The sequence below is a fragment of the Falco punctatus genome (genome assembly GCF_963210335.1).
Source record: "Falco punctatus genome assembly, chromosome: 9".
NCBI lineage: Eukaryota > Metazoa > Chordata > Aves > Falconiformes > Falconidae > Falco > Falco punctatus.
The window spans coordinates 46,818,765-46,832,699 of record NC_137589.1 but is presented as its reverse complement, the minus strand read 5'-3'; the positions used below and the strand labels follow the sequence as shown (position 1 = coordinate 46,832,699).

General features: G+C 55.7%; 1 protein-coding gene across 1 annotated transcript; it reads right to left on the bottom strand.

Annotated features, from left to right (window-relative positions):
* Positions 1 to 1,807: 1,807 nt before the first annotated feature.
* On the bottom strand, positions 1,808 to 10,279 carry AGPAT2 (1-acylglycerol-3-phosphate O-acyltransferase 2). Its single transcript, XM_080400867.1, has 6 exons — positions 9,997 to 10,279; positions 5,821 to 5,954; positions 5,113 to 5,288; positions 4,841 to 4,936; positions 3,092 to 3,164; positions 1,808 to 2,175 (listed from the first exon to the last, which is right to left on the bottom strand). Exons 1-6 carry the CDS (start codon positions 10,185 to 10,187, stop codon positions 2,024 to 2,026), a joined length of 822 nt encoding a protein of 273 aa, XP_080256993.1. The 5' UTR covers positions 10,188 to 10,279; the 3' UTR covers positions 1,808 to 2,023.
* Positions 10,280 to 13,935: the final 3,656 nt, after the last annotated feature.

Genomic DNA, 13,935 nt, shown 5'->3' with positions numbered 1-13,935 from the left:
AACCATAGGTGTACTTTTTTTTTTTCTCTCTCCTTAAAAAGCACATAACATTATTCTCAACCCAATTAAAAGTGAACAGCAGAGAACTGCACAGAGGCACTGCTCCCTCCTCCCAGGCTCGGATGTTGCAGGATTCACTCTGTGGATGTGGTTATCACCCCCAGGACCCTCCTGGGCTTAACCTCCATGACAGCCCTTTATCTGCCACTCTTACAAAGTGCTGGTTTGGTTCCCATCCTCCCACCCCGACCCGTCCCACAGCGGGTCTGACCCCTGAGTCTGTACCATAAGGCCCCTCCAGTAAAGCCCCTTGGCCTCCACCAGCACAGCCCGAAGGCTCCCTCCCTCGGGGACCAATGGCTCTATGGGAACTCCCTGCCAGTCCCAGTTGAGGCTTTAACCCCAAAATGCCATATGACCACAATGCCACCAACGCAGGCACCAAAAGCCAGATTCAGTGGTTACCAAGTAGCCCCAGGTGACTTATCGCAAAGTTATACAGCCTGCACCATGAACAAGAGAGCTAAAGCCCCCCAGAACCATGGGCCTGACCCAGCCTTGCTCTTTGCAGATGGCATCAACACTCGGGCAGGTCCCAGCATGGGATCCAGGAGCCCTGCTAGTCCATCACCCCAAAGCACAGCGGAAACCCGTTTATCTGAACAGGGAAAGGAGTTCATTTCCCCCAAAGGGAGAGCTGAAGCCTTCCATGCCCCTGTCCAGTTGCAGCTCACCCACCCTGCGGCACTGCAGGAGCTTTACAAGCCTCGCAGAGCAGTTCCACCGAGATCAGCAAAGACACACGGGATAGGCACCATCTTTCGGCCAGTGCTGACCATGACAAGCGGCAAAACGAGCGTGACAGAGCCCTTTGCATCTTCAGCGGGTACTGTAGACACCAGGATGCCTGCTGCAACCAGGCTGAACCACCGCCACGGCAGGCAGTTGGCAGCACAGTTTCCCCAACACCAAGGAGGCTCTGGGCCAAGCCAGGTGCACAACACACACAGTATCCAGAGGTGTGCCACCACACATGAGGACAGGTTTGCCCAGGACTCCAGCAGATCTGTGCAGTTTTCAAAATCAAGCTGGTGGCTCTGAATGGTAGAAACAGGCATGGGGTTTCATTCAGAAGGTGACTAAGCCAGCAAGACTGGACAGCATTCACCTAAACACTGCCCAGACCATATATGCTGGCTTGGTCAGACTGCAGCTTCCCTCTCCACTGTTGCACCCCCTCAATGACCAAGGGCACTTGTTCAGACAAGGCAATCAAGTCTTAAAAGACACCAAGACTGGCTCCACACATTCCCCTTTGTGGCCCAGCTGAGGTTATTGGCCCTAGGTGCTTCCTTCAGAAGTGAAAGACTTGGCTCAGGAGTACCTGGGCAACGCAGAGCCCCAGCGCAAGATATTGCTGTGACACAAGGGTCTCTCAAGGTGACAGGCCCTGCCCCAGAGATGCCCCCTGTGAGCTGCACTGTGCCAGATGGCAGCACTCTGGGCTGCCCAGGGAGGATGCCATACTCCCAGCACTGCTGAGGAGCCAGAACCTGGATTTTCACCCGATTCTCAACCCTGTTTGAGCAGCAGAGTTATGCAGGTACAAACTGCTGCCTGGTGGTTTCCATCTGGGACGGCACAGGGCCAGGCCAGCACTAGCTGAGCCTGCAGGAACACTCACGTGAGGCAGAGCCCAGCCTCCAGCCAGGTTTTCGCTGTCACCCCATGCCAGCTGCCTGGGCTGGGAGAACTCACCTCTCTGGTCATTGAGCCCTTTGGTAGCACAAGTTTGATGCCTGAGAAATTCAGAAAAAGGAGAAGTTTCATTGTGAGAAAATGAACCCATAAGAGAAATCCACTCAACAGGGAACCTCAGCGCTGGCTTGACACCCTGTGTGTGCCATTTCCATGGTGTTCCCAGAGTTAGAAGTCACTGCTGAGGAACAGGAGTTCCTTCAGTATTTGGCAACAGAGAAGTCGCTTCAGCCACCACCACGTGGTGACACCACTGAAGAAGCATCTAGGATGAGTCCTTTGCCTCACTTGGACGGCCGGACAGCCTGAAGAGGGTCTCCCTCATAGTGCAGAAGCATTTGTCAGTGAGGTCAGAGACATCATCTGATGTCAGGCCTTTGGTCTCTATTGGAGGCAGAACCTCAACCTTGATTTTGCCTAGAAACAAGAGAAAAGCCTATAAGAAATCCACACACCACAGGAGCACCGTTCTCTTCCCTCCTAGGATCCCTGCTCCCTGCACCCCGGACAGCCCCAGCACAGCCCTCATACCCTTATAGGGCTTCAGGCACCCACCCCTGGGACACAGGCTGATCTCAGCAGTAAAAGATTGCACTGGGGATTAGGCCCTGCCCTCAGACAGCTGGGCCAGGTGAGCATTTCCCTTGTGCCCCAAACTGACACCCCAGGAAAAGCCTGCCCCTTTGCAAGGCTGCTGCCTGCTCTGCCCCAGCCTGATGGCCAAGAGAGCAGGGGCAGCCCAGGGCCATGGACCCACTCAGCTTCAGGGCTGTGCCGGGCACAGCCAGCACCAGGTGCTCCCTTCATCTGCTTCTGTCCAACCCTCCTGCCTTTGGCTGGCTCCAGCCATCCAGGCAGGGAGCACAGCAAGCACAGCTTCCTCCCACAAATGAATTAGTGCTCCAAGTTGACTGAAAGCCAACATTCTGTCCAGCGCTTGTAGTGACAGACTTCAGAGCTCTGGTATGACCAGGTTCCTTTGTTTCCTTGAGAGGGGTCTCTGCTTTGAAAGATCAGGAGGCAGAGCACACTTGCTTCTCCCCCCAAGCCCTCACCACACGACTTGGGCTGTGCCAGTTATGAGATGGGGAGGCGGTGTCCAATTATTAATGGGAACATCCCTCACTGTATTTAATTACATTCTTTCCTGAGTTAACCCAGCCCAGGGTCTGGTGCCAAGTGCTTTGAACTGACTCCACACATCTCCCAGAGGGAATCCTCCTGTTTGCCCCAGCTCCGCTTCCCTCCCACACCCTTGGGAGCCAGATCTTCACATGGTATGGCATCAACCCTGTCTCCAAGTGACTGTAAAGACGCTTGGGCTCTTCAGTACCTGATGTAAACAGATTCTTCTTTGGGTTATAAAAGGTGGTGAAGGAGGAATACACCACAGGGATCACTGGTACCTTGGGGAAGAAGATGAAAAAGAGGAGTTACTTGCACTGCAGCAACACAGGAAGGCAGGCCAGAGATAAGCAGCAAACCCCATGCAGCAGAACTGACCGGGCCCAGCTCTCAGACACACAGGGTACACACAGCCCCACAAGCAAGATGCACTTCCAAAGGCTGGGACAGTCAAGAGTCAAATGGGACCAAACCCACTCCCCAGCAACTCAAGGCACTAGGGCCAAGTTACACTTCAGTCTCAGGTCAGCACTGGCTCTCAAAGGCTCCTCGTCCCAAGCCAGGCTTCAAAACCCAGGTATTTTCTGACCTGCAAACATTGAAGGATGCCTATTTTGACAGGCCTTGCTGTGCTGTACAAGCAGGCCAGCTGGTGTGCCTTCAGCTTCTAATAAAAGGAGTCACCACTTCCAATCAATTGCTCCCAGGGAAGCTTCAGTCAGGCAGACACACAGCCAGGAAGGCAGGCAGAGTCATTATTTCAGTGCTGATAACAGACACTATCTACAGCTGGTGACTCAGGGGGACTGTTAGCAGAAGTGGGTACCATTTCCACTGTACTTTCCTTCCAGCCCCTGCCTCGGTTGCATCACCCTGGCAGGAATGGGGATATATGGTACAACGCAGGCTACACCCTGGGCTTGGCCAATCAGACCCAGCAAAAGATCTGGCACCTACTCCCTTCTCCAGGATCCCTGCTACAACACCTCTTTTAGGGAAAGCAGTTTCCCCTCAGGCTTCAAGTCATCCCAGTCCTGAGAAGTGAGGCAGAGCATGCATGGGAAGGCAAGGCACCCACCTCCTCCCAGCTGCCTCTCCAGCACCTAGGCTCCAGCACCTGGGAGCCAAGCAGGGTGGCCCAGCTGCCAGCAACCACCTGGGCCCATGCAGCACAGCCAGGTCTTCAGCGTCCCTGGCACACTGCCCCAGAACCCTGCCCAGACAAGCACTGCTGCTCCTTTGGAGCACTGACAGCTCTAGCTCTCCAAAGCCAAGGAGCAGTTTGCCTGCTCCCCCACTAACTGCTCGTGGATCTTGTAATTTTGGAGAAAGAATGCATTTAAGGCCCACCAAGAAGTACCAGATGGCTGTCTGGGAGGGAGCAGCTAATTCCACACAGAGCAAGCTCAGATGTTGCTCTAAAGTACTAGCATTAACATCCTGGATCAACACCATGTTATTGCAACCTGGGGGACCGAGAAATGCATCAACAGCTTTGGGATTCCCTAGGCAAGCTTTAAAGCCCGCTGGGCTCCCTGCCAGAAGCCAGCTGTGTGCTGCAGCCATGCTCCCAGGAACAGGGCACAGATACTGCACCGCCACACTGCCAGGTGCCTGCAAAGCCCAGAGGTAGGGGGTCCACTGTGCCAGTGCCCCATGCTCTGCCCTCCAGATGGGACACTGGGACTGCAGTACTGGGGCAGCCAGGAGAGAGGACAAAGCAGCTTCTCTGTCTGCAGTCACCCACGCACAGGGGTCAAGTCCCTGTCACACAGGACGGAAAAGGCGCTTTGCTCCTGCTGGGACTTATGATACCTAATGGTTTAGCTGAGGAGCTCAGCTATGACCTGGGAACATAGCTCACTTGAGAGCAAATAAACTATTCCACTGCATGACCAGTCTGCAAGGCCACTGCAAAAGCATTCAGGGTCCCCATGCAGGGGCAAAGCACTGTTACCTGTGCCTGGACAGCAAGGTGGAATGCTCCTTTCTTGAATGGCAGCAAATCCCCGGTGCAGTTCCTCGTGCCTTCTGGGTACACCCATACCTTCACCTGTATGTGGTAAGATAAAGCTCTGCTCTAGCAATCTACTTGCAGTGCTCCCTTCCTGCTGGCCAAGCCACCAGGCAGCCTTGCCAAGAGCTGCAGGTGGCTGTAAGCAGGTGAGCCAGCACCAGGAGTGCCACATCCCTCCATGCCACCCCACCAAGCACCACAGTCACACTCACATTGTCAGTTGCCATAGTCTTGGCCACCTCTGCCATCACCATCTTGGCACTGGTGGTGCTCTTCCTGTTGATGAAGATGACACCACCGAGGTAGATGATGAGCCCCACAGTGCCGGTGTACATCAGCTCTTTCTTGCCCACCTGGACACAGTTGTTGGGCAGGACCTCCATCAGCCCTAACGTGATGGCAGAGGGTGAGACCCAGCAGTCACCCCCCCCTGCCTGCACTCAGATGGGACAAGAGACACAATCTGAGGTGTGGAGAGGAGTACTAGGGACAGGCCAGTGCCTCGTTTCCCTGCTGGCTTCTGCTGCCATCAGCAGAGCAGAAGAAGACTAAGCACAGCAGAATTACAGCGGCAGAGTGGCTGCAGCTCATAGCAATTCCCCTCAAAAGGCAGCTCACTCCTTGGCCCCAGGGTGCTCAGCAGGGGCACCCAGCACACTGACACACATGCCAGGCCAGCCAGTGCTATCAGAGACGCAGGGAAGTGAGAGGGAGCCAAGAAGCACATGAAGCTGAGCAGGGGTGCGATTGTTCAGCACGAGGGGAGACCTTTCCTGCAGCCAGCACAGAGAGAAAGCTGGACCAGCTGGCTCAGTAGCACAGACCAGCCAGGGCAGGGGGCTGCTTGGCCAGGAGATACCAGCAGGATTTCTCTGATGGTGAGCAAGGGAACTGCCCCCTCCCTCCCAGCAGCTCCTCACCCATCATGTCAAGGATGCTCTGGTGGTTGGACACAATGATAGCAGGGCCTTCCACTTCGAAGTTCTTGAGTCCCTTCACCTCAAACCTCAGGCCAAAGAAATACTTGAAGGTCTTGACCACAGTTTTGATGATTCTGCAGATGAGAAGAGCAGTCAGCAGAGGACAGGGAGGTGCCAGGGTCTGCTATACGCAGGGTGGGTGGAAGGAGACAAGAAGAGCTCTGTGACAGAGAACCTAGTCTCATTTGCCCTGTGACCCACCCGGGTGTCTGTCCTGCACAGTTCCACATGCTTCAGTTGTATGCTAAGCCCTGTCCACTCCCAGTATGGGAATTTTACTGGAAGTCTAGGAGAAGCTGATTATAAGTTTGAGGCTGGTACAGCCAGACTCAATGGTTCATGCTTCCTTCAGGCTGTCAGCATCAGCTCACAACCAGGCTCACTATAGGCTCTTTGGGAGAGACAAGTCCAGCCTAGCACAGCTGCAAGAGCCCTGCAAACAGAGAGCAAACTGGAAGCCCTCCAAAGTCCAGGAGGGAGGGATGCTGGTTTCAACGCTGGATCAAGGACCACTCCTGCTGCTGCCAGTCTTACCCATTCAGTGCTGTTTGTTTCAGCCTATGCCATGGCTGTAGTCTGCTCCAATGCTACCAATGATGAGCAGAGCCCCACAAGTTCAGAGCCTGAACACCCATCACCCAAGAAGGCTCTGCCAGTTCTGCTCCTTGCAATGCTGGAAGATGTGGCTTAAAAATACAGACAAACACGGGGTGCCATTACTCCACAGGAGTCCAAGAAAGATGGAGAATGAAGGTGAGAAATCCTTGCCTGTACCATGCAAGGATGCAAGCAGCAAATGGGATGCTCCCCACACAGCTTGGCAGAGGCTAGGTGCCTCTGGCAAACACATCTTCAAGCTAATAACTTTTGCCCGTCAGTTCAGTTCCCCAGCAGATCTACAGGTCTGTTCACAAAGCTCCCAGCTTTCTTCCTCTACCCCTGAGGGCTGGGGGCCCAGCTAGCATGCTGGACACGCCAGCAGCTCCACTCAGCCCTGCCAACGCATGGAGCAGGCTGCCATGCCCTTGCTGCACACATCCCACCCAGGCTCGCTGGCCAAGACCCAGCCAGTTCTTGGGAGCAGGGCCCATCTATGCCACCCCCAGACAGGTGGGAGCTGGGGATCCTCCAACTCGGCCAAAGGACACAGCCAGAAACTGGCAGCACACAGTGGCTATTTTGGGCAGGGGAGCAGCCATTTGCCAGAACAGGAGGCAGAGGAGCTTGCACATGAACAAAGCTGCCAGAAGCAGCCACCACCTCTGCTCTGCTCTCCCCTACCCTAGAGCAGATTCAGGAGCTGACCTGCCCTCCCAGCAAGCATCTGGATGCCCTGCTTCAGGGCCCACTTTCTCCCTGGCTGACAAGAGATGGAGCTTTCCTCTCTGTAGGAGGTGACCATGGGACAGCACCAGCTTCTCCCCCACCACACAGTCCAGCTGGAGAGCCATGCAGCACCATCAGCCCAGGAAGCATCCCTGTTGCCCAGGGTGGGAGGTGAGCACCTTGTCAGCATTTCATCCTAGCTTGGCAGCAGCTTCCAGCATCCACTCTCTAAAAGTATCTCCACCCCTGTTACCAGCTCTTCAATGACTCTCCTCTGTCAATGCAACCTTCTCCAGCTTGCACCTACTCACAGTGCGTTTCATACCTCTGTGGGGTGCCCTGCCATGCAGACCGCCCAGGCATGGGCTTTGACACTGGAGTTCAGGTCAGGACAATGACCACAGGTGACACAGCCCTGCTCAGTCCCCGTCATTCAAACTTGCTGCAAAGCTTAGAGCCGCACCCAGGGAAAGGACACTGGGAAGTACACAGGCTGCAGAGTTCCTGAGCACCACGGGCCTGCACAGAGGTTATAGGAGTGCAGTTCAGGTGACGAGATGAGGGGGCAGGTGAGGAGAGGCACGGTGACACAAATCAGTGAGGTCATGGTGGATGCCGTGCCACCAAACTGACCTACATCCCACTTCTCCTCCCTTCCAACTGCCAACCAAAATAGAGGTCACTGCTCTGGAAGTCACACTGCTCACTAACTGCTAGGAGAGGCTGGTTACACATTACTCAAGAGCAACCATCCAACTTCCTCCTACCAGTAAGGAGCCAGTGCTTCCTTGCACAAGATGTAGCCTGAGTCACTGAAAGAGGCAAAGGGGCAGAGCTCAGAGCAAGCAAAGAACCACCAGGTGACTGGCAGCCCTGCTGAGCTGGCCATGTCACTCACAGGGTTAAGCACATGGGTCCTACTCCCCTCCAACCCTGCAAGCTGCTTCTCTGCTGGTATGAATGATCCTGACTTGGTGCAGTCAAAGCTGCAGAGAGCTGTAAATCTGGCGTCCTTACTGCCAGATACAAGGAGAGAGTAGAAAACTGAAATGAAGTGTGCCTTTTCAGTGTATCTGTGACAGCCTGAGTTCAAAAGCCAGCAGTCCCCAGCTTCATGCACTCTGCTTCACAGGCTGTGACAGAGGCCTTTTTAGGATCCTCTGATTTCAAGGATTAATGAAGTGTGCTAACCAGATTGGAAACTCTTGCAAGATGTTTTGCTGTTAGATAAACGGCTCTATCTCTACCAGACACAGAGGGCAACCTCCTCCAAGTCACACCAGCTTGGCACTGGAGCCAGGAGCACAGCAAGGACGGGGCGTTCTGCACCAGGCAGTGACACTGTTATCACTGTCTGTCCACCAGCACATGCTCTGCTCCAACCCCCTTCCCCGAGCCAGAGTATGCACATTGGGATGTTGCAGTAATAAGGAACTCACTGGATCACCTCAGCCACAGACCTCCCGGGGCTGGGATACTTGACTAGGATCACCACCCAGTGCCAGTACATGGAAACGATGGGCTTAAATTACAGGAAAAGGGTGGTTCTGGCCAAAATTCAGCTCTGAGTTTCAACACGAGAAGCTGTCCAGTGCAAGGAGCTCTTGTTCCCAAATAGTTCCTTTAAGTTTACTGAAGATTATTTGCAAAGTTTTACGGGCGGGGAAGAAAAAAAAATTGAGAGTGCCTCTGTAACTGACATCATAAATTCTCCCAGCTGCACAGCTGTTTGTGCGTTAGAAAGCCACTCCTGAGCAAGCCAAAGCTGGAGATGGAGCTAGGCTGGAGATCCCAGAGCAGACTGCTGTTTCCAGTGTCTGGGCCACGGCACCACAGCAGATCACAGACCATCGACTTGGGCAAGCAGAGCAGAGCCCACAAGGCAGGATGTCGGTGCCCTGCGCCCACTCACTCCACCCCAAGTCCTGCCTGTGAGTGCCAGACTGTAAAGCAAAGTCCAACTCCATCAGCTGAGACACTGCCTAACCTTTGATCCAAAAGGATGTAGGAAGACAACAGGGCTCCCCTTTCCCCCACACCCACACAACTCGGCCCTGACAATAGATAGTTAGAGCACACAAATAGCTGCCTACAGGAGAGCAAAGCAAGGAGTCCACATTCTCCTGTGCTGCCAGCAGATGTGCCAGCCCTGCCCTTAAAATGTGCCTTCGCATATAGAGGAGCTGCTGGAGAACAGCAGCTCCTCAGCCACCGCCCCAGGCACCCTGTCAGAGGACACAGGCAGCCAGGCCTGACGACAAGCAGCGTGCTCCGGGCCGCAGCATGGCTGCCCTGGTCCTTGCACCAGGCCAAGGGCAGCATATTAAACACCATGTGCCAGTGGGCAGCCCTGCTGGCATCGCCTCTGCTTCTGGAGGTGGGGAAAAAATTAAGAAAAAAAGCTCCAAGCAAACACTGGTGTCATGAAGCTTTCCCCAAAAGCTGTGCAGCCCCTGGGGCACAGTCACCTGCCACCATCCTCACACCTGCCAGGCCCCTCATCCCTCAGCAGGGCCCTCTGAGGGCAAGGGCACAGCCATGGGCCACAGCAGCCCCCAGCACCCTCCATGAGCCAAGAGGCAACCCTGCTGCCACAGGCCTGAGGTAAAAGAGGCCGCCACCACCACCACCACCACTCCCCTCCCCCTGCCACCACCACCAGGCGAGGACTGAAACCGATCCCCCCCAGTTTGCGTTTCACCCGCCCGTGCCTTAGCCCTGCCACTCCACCCGTGCCCGCGGGGCTGCCTCGCTCCCTCCGCCGCCTCAGGCGCCCCCCCACTCACCCACCTCATGTTCTTGACGGTGCGGCCGCCGTTGACCAGGAGGCAGGCGGGCACCGTCAGCGCCGAGGCGACGACGCACAGCAGGCAGTAGAGGCCGATGCGCAGCGCGAAGTTGACGGCGGGGCTGAGCTCCATCAGGACGTGGAGCAGGAGCAGCAGCACCGCCGCGCCCCACAGCAGCCACCCCAACTCCATCCCTCACCGCCCAGCTCGGCCGAGACGCCACTACCGCCGCCGCCACCGCCGCCGCGCCGAGCAGCGTGCGCTGCCCCCGCCTTATGTGGGCGGCGCAGACGGCGCGGCCCGGCCCGCCCGCCGCTCCCCGCCCCGCCGCTCCCCTCAGGCGTGGCGTGGCGGGCCCGTCCCCTCAGGTGGAGGAGGGCGGTTCCCTTAGGCGCCGCGACCGGTCCCCTCAGGTACGGCGAGGCAGCCGGTCCCCTCAGGAGAGGCAGCCGGTCCGGTCCCCTCAGCCGCCGCGGCCGATCCCTTCAGGCGCGGTGGGGCGGGCCGGTCCCTTCAGGCGCGGCGGCGCGGGCCGGTCCCCTCAGGCGCGGTGGGGCGGGCCGATCCCCTCAGGCGCGGCGGGGCGGGCCGGTCCCCTCAGGCGCGGCGGGGCGGGCCGGTCTCCTCAGACGCCGCGACCGCTCCCCTCAGGTACGGCGAGGCAGCCGGTCCCCTCAGGCGCCGCGACCGGTCCCCTCCCGGCGAGGCAGCCGGGCCGGTCCCCTCAGGTGCCGCGGCTGGTCCCCTCAGGCGAGGTGTTGTGGACTGGTCCCCTCAGGCGAGGCAGCCGGTTCCCTCAGGTGCAGCGGGCCGGTCCCCTCAGGCGAGGAGGGGGTGTCCCCATAGGGAGCTGTGGGGGCTCAGTGTCCCCTCACACTGCAGTGTGGGTCTGGGTGCCCTCACAGCATGGAAAGGAGGGGGTTTCCTCACCTCGTGGAGTCTTGTGGGGTCTTTGGGTACCTCATGGTGCCATCAGTGGGGGTTTTCACACCCTTCGTGGTGCCATATAAAGTCTTCAGGGTCCCCTCATGGCATGGTGAGGGCTTTGGGTGCCTCATGGTGCTGGGGGGGGGGGGGTTGGGACCCTTACAGTCTAGGGGCTTTTGGTCTGTTCATGATGCTGTGTGGGGGCTTTTGGTCTCTCATGGCATGGTGAGGAGGACTTTGGAGGTCCCTTATGGTGCCTATGGGGCCTTTGGGGTCCCTTATAGTGCCATGTAGGATCTTCAGGTCCTTCATAGTACCTTATGGGGCCTTTGGGAGTCCCTCATGGTGCCATGTAGGCTCTTCAGGTCCCCTCATGGCATGGTGTGGGGTTTTGGGTACCCTCTTGTTATTATGTGAGAGTTTTGGGTCCCCCCCATGGTGCCGTGTTGGGTCTTTGGGTCCTTCTTGGCACAGTGTGGGGTCTTAGGGTCCATCACAAAAATTCCTAACTGGCTGAGCTCAGCATGGGTCAGTAATGAATTTTTGTGACAGATCCCCACTCCCCCCATCTCCCTGCCCCTCATCTCCCCCACGTCCTTGATGCTGGTTTTCCACTGGCACAAATGTGCTGAGTGGGATGGAGCTTTCCCCACTGGCCCTGGGGTTAGCTCAGCATCAGGCCCAACAGCTTTGGGTGTGCGAAGCTGGCAAGGGAGATGAAAGCATGTCTGCTGGAACTGACACAAACTGTTTCACTGGCCTGAGCAGGTTTTGCAACACTTTTTATAGCAAAACCCCAGTCCCGTGGGTGGCGGTGACTTCACCGGGGTAAGATGTGACCCTGGCACTGCAGTCCCGAGCATCCTCTTGGCATCCACAGCTTTTCAGCTTTTGGAAAACTCAAGGAAAAGTGATTTTCCTTTTCCAAATAACGCTTGTTCCCTCGGCTCTCCCTAGACTCAACAGCAGAGGTAGTGGGCTGTTCCCACATGAGCTTTCACCAAAACAGCGAGGCTCACTGCATTTTCACTGCTCCTGAGCAGCTTTAATGCTTGAAGCAGGAGACAAGCTCCTCTCTGCTGGAGAGCTCAGGGCCGGCACTCCCTACAGCTGCCAGGCAATGACATCTCAGAGCTGGTCTCATGATTCCTGCTAATGCCACAAAGAACCCTTATTGTATTAGCATCTCGATGCAGCATTAGATTAATCCCTTCAGCCTGCGTTGTACAGGCTGTTCAGAGAGCCTTGCTCCAGCGCTGTGCCAGACAGCATATGCCTGGGAAGTCACTGAGACCTTTTCAGCTGAACATATGCTGGCCCAGAGCAATTCTGCATTATCCTCGTGACTTTCGCTTTTGTTGACATGGGAAGAAAGTCACTAGTGATCTGTCACTGGGGCATCATGCGATCCAATCCGCTCAACTTACAAATGCCGGCTGACATTAGGAAAGTGAAATGCGAATTCCAGCACAGCCATGGTGCCGATGGCAAACAGCATTAGCAGATACAGCATGGTGGGGATGGTAGTTGCACGTTTGCTTTGTGTGTGGGCTCCTGAAGGAGCTCAGCTGTAATTCCCTTCTCCCCACGCTCTCCAACAGATTATCTGGAGTAATGCAAATGAAATGTTTGATATTAGTTTGTAGCTCAAGGAAGGGGAGTGATTTCTGATGCCAGATTAGAAGCCAGACATGGGCCTGCCTGCTAGCAAGCAGAGCTGTCACACTGAGTTATTTCATAAGGCAAGCGGTTATGCTGCCAGATGACGACAGCCTGTGCATTAACATTATCATAACAAACTGCATGATGGAAGAGGGCCTGTGAGCCTCAGTGTGCTGCATAACGCAACAGGGATCACGTCATCAGCCCTGAAACATGTCTGTTTTTGGGCAGAGGCAAAGGCAACCCCCTCCTTGCCCTCCCAAGCAGCAGCAGCCAGAATGAAGCAGTTCCAAATTATTTAAAAAAAATAACCAGCTTGCTAGATTGCACTGTGTGTTTTGCATATTTAAACTACCAACTGAATTATTTAGATGCATTGCAAGTGTACCCTGCAGGTAGTCTAGCTGAGCAGGGTCCACAAACACTGGCAGAAGCAAGCACCCAGCCAGTGCCGAGCAGGCAGTAAATCCTTTGTGGCAGGGGCTGCCTGTTGAGGGTGTATGTGGCACCCGGTGCCTCCCAGCACCCTCAGCAGAGACTTCAAAAAGCTGCCTCAAGTAAGAGCGCTAACAGCAAAGCGTTGTGAGGAGAAGGGTCCACACAGCATTGCTGATGGTGGGATTCCTGTGGCTGGGTCTGTGGCAAGCCATAAAGCCAAGAGTATTAACTTTGGCCTTAGTTTTCTGATGTCTTATAATAATTCGTCTGTGTTTTTTATCTTTTATTTGCCTTAATTTATTGCTTCCCTTGGAAACATGTAACCTTGCTTTTGATGACTAGCTTCTGACTGGAAAAGAAATGGAGCCAGGGAGAACATCTCCTACGCGTGTGGGGAGAAGGTGAGCGGAGAAGGGAAAAGAGGGAAGGCATTCAGCAGGGTGGGAAGGAAGGAGAGATGTGTCCATCGCCTGGAGTCAGCATGCGGGGCTGAACAGGTTGTGGAGCAGCGGGAGGTTCAAAGCCAGCCGGGTGCTCCCGGGAGGCACAGGCTGTGCAGAAGGAGGGCTGGGTCTGTTTGCAGGGCAGCATCTCAGTCCTGGCTGCCACACCGTGCATCTGCCCTTGACTTCCTGCGGTGTCTTTGGCAACTGTACCCAGCAGCCTGCTTCTCTTCACCTCCTGCCAAGGGACATGTGATGAAAGCAGCAGCTGGGTTTGGTGACATTAAAGCAGGGGGAGGAGGAAGTACCCAGCCAAGCTTCTTCATTCTTGGCCATGTCAAGGCATGCATGTGCGTGGCTTGTGAGGCCTCCCAGGAAGGGCTGGTCGTGTGGGCAGCGCAAAGCCCTGGGTTGCTCAAGCTCCTACACAGCAATCCCTGCTGCTGGGTGCTGCAAAGCAGCTTCAATTG